At 48.8% G+C, this 8,806-nt stretch overlaps 1 protein-coding gene across 1 annotated transcript in view; it reads right to left on the bottom strand.

Moving 5' to 3' along the window:
• Positions 1-519: 519 nt before the first annotated feature.
• The window catches only part of TOP3A (DNA topoisomerase III alpha), an 11,982-nt gene continuing 3,695 nt past the window's right edge, over positions 520-8,806 (bottom strand). Inside the window, exons 6-19 of the mRNA XM_010172679.1 lie at positions 8,421-8,564; positions 7,158-7,328; positions 6,678-6,778; positions 6,472-6,546; positions 6,264-6,346; positions 5,937-6,144; positions 5,577-5,762; positions 5,019-5,148; positions 4,507-4,620; positions 4,261-4,426; positions 3,687-3,830; positions 3,279-3,401; positions 2,235-2,968; positions 520-698 (exon numbers count right to left, since the gene is read on the bottom strand). Coding sequence (XP_010170981.1) covers positions 520-698; positions 2,235-2,968; positions 3,279-3,401; positions 3,687-3,830; positions 4,261-4,426; positions 4,507-4,620; positions 5,019-5,148; positions 5,577-5,762; positions 5,937-6,144; positions 6,264-6,346; positions 6,472-6,546; positions 6,678-6,778; positions 7,158-7,328; positions 8,421-8,564 — 2,558 coding nt within the window. The remainder of the gene's footprint in view (positions 699-2,234; positions 2,969-3,278; positions 3,402-3,686; positions 3,831-4,260; positions 4,427-4,506; positions 4,621-5,018; positions 5,149-5,576; positions 5,763-5,936; positions 6,145-6,263; positions 6,347-6,471; positions 6,547-6,677; positions 6,779-7,157; positions 7,329-8,420; positions 8,565-8,806) is intronic.

An 8,806-nucleotide genomic window follows, 5' to 3' on the forward strand; every position in this document is an offset into this window, starting at 1 on the left:
GGTAAGTAAGGGTTACAGCACTGGGACAAAAAAGAAAGGGGAATGTTGCTCAGATAATGTCAACTTAGAAGGGAACTTTTAAAATCAGATTCCACACTGTGGAAAGCCAGGGACTGAGAAGAGGTGAGCAGCCCTGGTGGCCACAATCCAGCTCTTCCTCGCGTAGAAAGGCTGCGTGCAGCCACCACCACCATGGTGGGAGCTGTGGGTGGACTAGATCTAGTGCTGCTTTCTCTGCAGATTCAGTTTCTAAATGCTTCTTTGAAATGTTCAGACTATATCCCAATCTGCTCAGTAGAAGAGCAGCTGAAAACAAAAGGCTGACACCAGTAGCAGAGCCACCTGGCAAAGCTGGTGGAACCCTTAATGCCCAGCGTGTAACGCCTGTGTGAGGATGGCATCCCCTGGCAGGAGCAGCCTGCAACCTGCCCTTCCAAAAAGCCCCAACAGACTCATTTTGAGACTCAAGTTCCTCTCACAGCCCTGAAACTTTCAGGTTCTTGAGTTGTCCACCCAGGCTCAGTTATTTTGAGGGCAGGTTTTCCTCGTGTGGCCAGGCTGATGACAAATGCTACAGGTCCGTGGTTTCTTGGCAGTGGTTCCTGAGGAGAAACTGCTGGGTCGCTTGGTTTTATTTCCCAACCCTCTTGAGTATCCACTGCTGCCAAAATGGTTGAAAGAGACATCTCCAGAAGGCCCTAGAGAGAAACAACTTGCATTTAAGTACCTTTCAAAGTACCTTTGAAAATATAAACAGGTGAGAAACAGAAGGTAAGTCCAAAATGGCAGATTGGGGATTTTACTAGCCCAGCCACTTGGATTATTCCCAAACCTGCACTTGATTTAGGTTGGTCTGAGCAGTTAAATGTTACCCACTTGTCCTGCAGCATTAGAGAAATGTGGGAACAGAAGAGGGGAAGCTGATCTGCCTGGTTGTGTGCTCTGGTTTACAGCTGAGGCAGAAACAACCAAACATGCCAGAGGTAAACTTAGTTTGTAAGTAGTTTTGAAAACCTGATTATACTTTTAGGCCAGGATGTCTAAGGAGAAGGAGGCCAGTGCTGAAGATCAATCTCGGAGCACATCTCCACCTCGGTACTTTGCTCCCCGTCCCTCTGTGTCAGTGCTCTTTCTTTAGCATCCTTATTTTGTGATTTATTTTTTATTATTTGGTAATGGATACTTGTTTTCAGCATCTTTCCAGAGCACCCACACTCAGTTTCTCAGCTCTGATCAAAGCTTCAGAAAGACTTGGCCTTTCACTGCGTTCCTAAACTAGGGCAGAGGGAGCAGCACAGCTTCCCTGGCGTGACAGAATGGGGTTTAAGATCTCCAAACGTGGTGCTGCTGCTTTCACTCCATACCAATTCTGTGACAGCTCTCACAAAGCACCTCGATTTCATCAAATCCCAGACTGGTTTGGGTTGGAAGGGACTTTAAAGCTCATCCAGTCCCAACCCCCCTGCCAGCAGCAGGGACACCTTCCACTAGACCAGGTTGCTCAAAGCCTCATCCAACCTGGCCTTGAACACTTCCAGGGAGGGGGCATCCACAGCTTCTCTGGGCAACCTGTTCCAGTGTCTGACCACCCTCACAGTGAAGAACTTCTTCCTAATATCTCATCTAAACCTCCCCTCTTTCAGTTTAAACCCATTTCCCCTTGTTCTGTCATTAACTGCCCTTATGAAAAGTCCCTCCCCAGATTTCTTGTAGCCCCTCCAGGTGCTGGGAGGCCGCTAGAAGGTCTCCCTGGAGCCTTCTCTTCTCCAGGCTGAACAGCCCCAACTCTCTCAGCCTGTCCTCACAGCAGAGCTGCTCCAGCCCTTGGATCATCCTAGTGGCCTCCTCTGGACTCGCTCTTAATGTCCTTTGGGAGGACAAGTTCCCAAAAAGACTGTTGGAAAGAGTGCTGGACTTTATCCAATGAGTCACGGAGAGATGCTCAAGCTTACTGCACGCAGAAGCAAAGTACCCTGCTTGGAGCCCAGCAGATGTGTGCTATGAGGACATATCCTCACGTGGAAAGGTAAGCCAGGCTCAGTTGTTAGAAGCAACATCTGAAGTGCTATAAAGGTGCTGACAGAGCTTCTAAAGAGAAACCTGAAGTCTGTTAAACGTATGAGTTGTTACAAAAGCTGCCATGCTGTGCTAGCACGATGCACGTGTGAGAAGTGTTTGGTTTAGCTTCAAGATCAGCCTCCAACCCTTGAGTCTCACCTCAAGCCCAGCCTTACCTGGTGCTGCATTTTCATCTGCCCACTGGAAGAAGCCGCACTGCTGCTCTCGGGGCTTGGAGCAGGTGTGGAACTGCCGCCCTTTGTTGGGCCCGTCCTTCTGGACGGTGCGTGTGACAGCTGGCTGGTCACACATGCAGACTGTGCCACCTCCTGAGTCGGAGCTGCTGCTTCCAAAGAGCTCGGGGCCTCTCCCTTTTCCTGGGTGCTGAAATCCTGCTGGGCCCCTCCCTGCAAAGGGCTGGGGCAGCGCAGAGCCCCGTGGACCTGTGTTGTTTCTGTCCTCTGACTCCTCATCAGCCCAGAGAAAAAAGTTGCAGGTGCTGGCGCTGCATTTGTAGAACTGCCTGCCCTGGTTGGGCCCCGCTTTGCGCACGGTTAACAGCAGAGCTTCCTGCCCACAGTTGCACACCACCGCGTTGTTCCCATCGTCTGCAGCAGCTGAAGGAGCAGGCCTAGGGGTTCTGGTTGAGCTCAAGGAGAGCAGATGTCCTGGTGCCAGGTTTGTGGTCCCCCTCGCGTGCCTGTTTTCACCACTAGCTCTGTTAAAGGAGTTGTTGACCTGTAAGTGATTATTAGCTTGCTGGCTGGCTGACGATGCGGGTTGGGATGAGCGGTGTAAATACTTCAGGTCCAAGAGCTCTTTTAACATCTCATCACAGCCTCCAATGCAACCAACAAATTCCAGGGGCATCACGGGTGGAACACTGCCTCTCTTGAATTTAAACTTCAGTCTAAAAGGAGAGGAAGAATAAAAGTCTCCTAGTTCATAAAACTCATCATTAATAGACCTCGATTTGGACTTGAATTTTTATGGGTTTGTTTTGGTTTTTTTTAATTCTGCTATAGTTACACTGGTTTCCCCAACCCCTCTTCTTCTATCCCCAAGCCATAAGACTGTGATTCTGTGAATGCTGCTTCAGCTTTCCACAACTGGAATGGAAAATAGTTGCCCAGCCTGGCCCATGGAAGCCTCAGGCCCTGATGACTAACACGGGATGTCTGAGGGGTTGCGTTTCCCCAGGGGTAACTGGTGTGACCTACCTGTGAACTGGATGTGGCTCACACTCAGCGCAGATGCTCTCATCTCTGGCCACGTCCAGCACGAAATCAGGAAACCAGACTGCAGTTTTACAAGCTGGATAGCCTGTGCAGCTGAGATAGAACCTGCCAGGGGACAAAGGCACTGGATGAGGAAGAGGCAAAGTCAAGAGAGTCGATGATTTGTTCTCCCACGTTCTCATCCGTCAGAAATTGTCAAAACAACAATTTTTAAGGGCAAATATGTACTCGAGAGAGAGGTTCAGCTGAGTCCACACAGCTTATGGAGCTGGTGGAATTATCTAGCTGCAGCCCAAGTTCTCATGCTTGCTGCAGAGGTAAATGAACAACACCTAGAAGAACATCAACCAACACAGAAGGCTACTTTCTAGAGCAGGGAAGATCACCAACCCGCCAGTCTTCTTGGTCTTCAGGACCATGTCGTTGTTGCACTGTGGACACTTCCGAACGGACACAGGCATTGCTGGGTAGGCCTCCTCCTGCTCTGCAATTTCTGTGGCTTCTCCAAAATACTGAGCCAGGGCCTGGTCCAACCTATAAGGAAACAAGGAGAGCATCCCATGTGTCTCCTCCACAAAGAGCAATCAGGCACTGCAGGGAATTAGTGCCTGCTGCCCTCCACACAGCCCCTCAGAGCTTCTCCACAAGTGTGTTGATTCAGCACCAGGCCTCTGGAACCAGCTCAGTGTGGGTACAACATGAGGTTAGTGCACGTTGCCATCTCCTTCAGCCAGCTCTGGATTTAATCTTACGGGTTTAAAGCAAGATGAGGAGTTAGTTGGCACCAACTCATGACAGTGTGCCAGGCTGCAAGTCATCCCTCCCCATGCAAAGGCCCACACACACTGGACAGAGCTCCAGGAAAACAGTGTGACAGGATCCCACTCCAGGCTGAGCCCCAGAGGAGAAGCCAGCACCTCCCAGAACAGCAAAGCAAACAGAAGAGGGCAAAGACAGGACTCACTTGTTGGCTCTGGCCACAGCTTCGATGAAGACTTGCTTGTACTTCTGGACCTGCTGCTGCAACACTGCAGATTTGTCTTTCTTCCCCTCACAGATCAGTTTCAGATCAGCCTCCAGCTCAGCTCGGAGGTCAGGCTTGGACATCTCGTAGCCCATGGAATCATAGCCTGAGGAACATGCTGTGTGGTCAGCAAAAGGAAGGAGCAAGTAAGGAACCTGCCATCTTCCTAACGGGCACTGTCCCTACCTTCAACCAGCCCCATGCCCAGGTGGCCTGGGAGGAACCTCTGATCCGCTGTAAGTCCCACGTACATCCGCGTCTTAATTGTCTCGATGTGCTCGGCGTGAGTGGCGTCAGTCCCTGAAAGCAGATGGGTTATTAGTCAAATTAGGTGCCAAGAAGTGATTTCCCCTGTGCCTAGTGCAGAGTGCAAGGTGCTAAAGGGACAAGGAGACAACTTATGGTCAGGAGCAGCACTGCCCTCATGTCCCACTGGCACTGAGGCCAACAAGGTGCTGGCAGTCACACCCTGGACCCTAAACTGCGCATCTCCCGAGGTACTGGAGGCACTCTGCAGCCTCCTTAGGATCCCTGGACTTTGCCCACAGGTCTCCACTATCCCTTTGTTCTGTACATTTAAGTGACATTTAGAGAATTTCATGCTCTGAGGGTGGGACAGAACTAGTGTTAGGGAAGTGGAGAAGAAGCTTATGAACAAAGCTCTCCCAAGAGCGAAAGGCCACGCTGCCCATACTGACCAATGCCATGTTTCTCCATGAGAGCAATGAGATCCGCTTCTGTGAGGAGCAATGGAGGGCTGGTTTCCCCATCCACCATCTCCACTGTAGTGGGCTGAAAGCGAGACCCTTTCTGATACAGTGGGATAACCTGAAGGGAAGGAGAATCTCTTTGAAACTGCCTTCTGGTCCATTCCCTGAAGATAAAATGTCACACTAACAGCAGGGCAGTGCAGCACCCTGTTCTGGAGGAGATCCAGTATCAGGGTCCTCAGGATTGACTAGTAATGAGGTGTCAGAGAGACCACAGAACAAAAACTGCAGCTCCTCTTGGTGAGTAAAGTCAATCCCACGGCCCTGTATGGTCTCTGCTGTCATGTCAGAAGGGGAAGGAATCTATCCAGAGCTGGCATGATAAAGCTGCACAGGTTTTCAGCAGAGATGGCTCTGAGTGAAACAGCCAGTGGGCCAGGAATTGGCAAAGGATGTTCTATAGAGTGGTCAGAAGTTGGTAGTGAAGAGCAACTTTAAACTCCAGGTACTTTAGCCTCTCCCACTCACATTATTCAAGGGTATTACCTTATCACTCCACTTCTCGTAAGGATAGACCTCCAGATAATTTCGGGCCAGGATCATTAGTCCTTGAGCGATGAAGCGCTCGTTAGCAATGTCGATCTCCACGGTTGTTTCCTGTCCCTTGGCATCTTGGGAGCAGCACGCCAAGAAATGGCGCACGATGAATTCGTAGAGTCTCTGCTCGTTGCCCTGATATCAAACAGTAACAGAGGGTCAGTCTCCTCCAGTGTTAGTAAGATGTCAAGAAATATCAGTGAGATCTCAGGTGAGGGCATTGTGCTAATGACCATATTATTAAGGTTTCTATCTTTATTTATCAAGTGATACAAACCATCCAGTTACCTGTGCCTCTGTTAAACTCACCTGCAGGTTAGCAGTGTATTTGGTGGGGTGAATGGGAGGGTGAGCCTGATCTGATTTAGTTCCACTCCGAGGGGTTGGCCCACCCTCATCCAAAATCCTCTGTGCGAAGGCTCCCCAGTTTGGATCCTGTGTTTGCTGTTGTACTAAGGCAGAGAGGTTCAGCTCCTTGGGGAAAATGTTGGTCTCGGTTCGGGGGTAACTAATGAACCTTCAGAAGAAAGACAGAAGCAGGCTTGAAGAGGTGCTCCAAGATGCTTCCCATTTTGGACTAAAGGCCATTTATTTTTGAAAGAATGAAGTTCACCAAGCCAAGTCTTGTTTTCTTACCCTTGAGTATAGAGTTTTTCTGCTATTCTCATAGTTTCCTTTGCATTTATTTTCAGTTTGCGGGAAGCCAACTTCTCAAGTTCCTGAATTGGGAGGAGCCGGGGAAAAAAGAAAGAAAAAAATAAGAATTATTTGTGCATAATTTGGAGTGGTGAGTAAAATATCTGTTCCAAGCTTCTTTCAGATAAGTCCTTTAGTTTAAACCTACCACAGTGTCCAAGGGCAGAGGCCTCCATTTGCTTTTTGGCTTGCTCCCAACCTCCACAACAGTTGCTACAGGATCCTAAACATGGAGTAAGGAAAATGTTAAATCTCCTTTAAGAGTTTACAACAAACTGTTCTTTAAATGTCTTCAATGAGATGGAAAATGTTTGGCTGCTACTGGATGACACAATTATTTACAAGCTTTCCTACCTCCATACACATGTGGTAAAGGACCAGGCACGCTGTGTGATTAAAGAGCCGGTTCCTCTTCCAGTTGAAGACCACGCTGCCATCTTCATGATCGTGTGTCACTGTGTTGAACGACAGAACTGAGTGATACAGCAGTAATGCGATGGAAATAGAGCAGAGGCAGCGAGGCCACGTGACTGGGAAACCTTTCAGTTCTGCTTAGTGCTCGTGGCAAAAGAAGAGGAAACCACCTCTGCGGCACTGCTTGTTTGTTGCCCTGGTGTTTTTTCCTCTTTAAACACATCAAACCCTCTAAAATGGAGCCCAGGACTCGCTTTATAGAATCATAGAATGGTCTGGGTTGGAAGGGACCTTAAAGCTCATCCAGTCCCAACCCCCCTGCCATCAGCAGGGACACCTTCCACTAGACCAGGTTGCTCAAAGCCTCATCCAACCTGGCCTTGAACACTTCCAGGGAGGGGGCATCCACAACAAGCATACCTTTTATTTTATAGAAGGCTTCAGGAACAAAGGCCTGGATGGCTTTAAAGCGTTCAACGACAAACCCCAGCGTTGGGAACTGGCAGCTACCGTAGCTGATCAGCTGATCTGCTAAGATATCAGGGAAGATCTTCCGGAGCCTCAGTGTCTGGAATCTGGTGAAAGCAGCACCTGAGAAAACAGAACAGACAGCAGAACTGAATAATACAGTCTTGGAGGATAATCACAACACTTCAGATGGTTCTTTTTGGGGGCCTACAAGAAAGCTGGGGAAGGACTTTTCATAAGGGCAGTTAATGACAGAACAAGGGGAAATGGGTTTAAGCTGAAAGAGGGGAGGTTTAGATTGGATATTAGGAAGAAGTTCTTCACTGTGAGGATGGTCAGACACTGGAACAGGTTGCCCAAGGAAGTTGTGGATGCCCCCTCCCTGGAAGTGTTCTTGGCCAGGCTGGATGAGGCTTTGAGCAACCTGGTCTAGTGGAAGGTGTCCCTGCTGATGGCAGGGGGGGTGGAACTGGATGAGCTTTAAGGTCCCTTCCAACCCAAACCAGTCTGTGATTCTATGAATACTCTGAGTAATAATTTTACTTTATTTTTAATATTCAGTTGCAGAAGTCTGAGTGCTACCTGAGCAATAAACCTAGTATTTGCTTCAACAAGCATGTTTCCAGTAAAACATGAGATGTGATTTAGTTGTATCTGATCTAAAAATCTGATTTATGACACTAAAAAGGGCATTTGTCTTGTGTTGAGGATACAGTAACAGCTGATTTCTAAATACCCCTTGCTGGGTTTTAACAATGTGCATTCAATGTGGTTAGATGAGAAGTGAGGAAGAGCCTGATGGCCAGCTATCTCATTTGTACAGCAGTCTAAGGGAGTTTGAGTATTTATAGACAATAACCTCTACACTGATAACAAAGCTGTCCCCTGCCTACCTCACAGAATCACAGAATGTTGGGGATTGGAAGGGACCTCAAAAGATCATCCAGTCCAATCCCCCTGCCAAAGCAGGAACCTAAATGAGATCACACAGGAAGGCGTCCAGGCGGGTCTTGAATGTCTCCAGAGAAGGAGACTCCACACCCTCCCTGGGCAGCCTGTCCCAGGGCTCTGGCACCCTCACTGGAAAGAAGTTTCTTCTCAAGTTTAAGTGGAACCTCCTACCTACCACACTCTTGCTCACTTCCCTTTTGTAGAGACACATGCAGCAGCTCGGGCCTGGCAGCCCGCTCTCGCCTCCAGCGTGTGTTTACTTACCTATCCTGAGGTCCAGCTCCTGCCTGACGTCAACAGCATCACTTGTTTTCTGATCTGGTTGGGTGAGGTTCTCACAGGCTGTCCTGACAGCATGAAGGGTAATCTCTGAAAAGCGGGCTCGGAAAACCCGGATGTTTGGCTTTACTGACATAAACAGGAAAAAAAAGAAATCAAAGAGTGAACTCAAACACCAACAGAAAGGAGCAACTAATAAACAGCTGTCTTTGAAAATGCTGTCAACCTCTTCTGTAGCTTTCCAATACCTGAGTATAGTTATGGTCTATTAGAATCATAGAATCCCAGACTGGTTTGGATTGGAAGGGACTTTAAAGCTCATCCAGTTCCACCCCCCCTGCCAGCAGCAGGGACACCTTCCACTAGACCAG

The sequence above is a fragment of the Antrostomus carolinensis genome, unplaced genomic scaffold, assembly GCF_000700745.2.
Source record: "Antrostomus carolinensis isolate BGI_N321 unplaced genomic scaffold, ASM70074v2 scaffold19037, whole genome shotgun sequence".
NCBI lineage: Eukaryota > Metazoa > Chordata > Aves > Caprimulgiformes > Caprimulgidae > Antrostomus > Antrostomus carolinensis.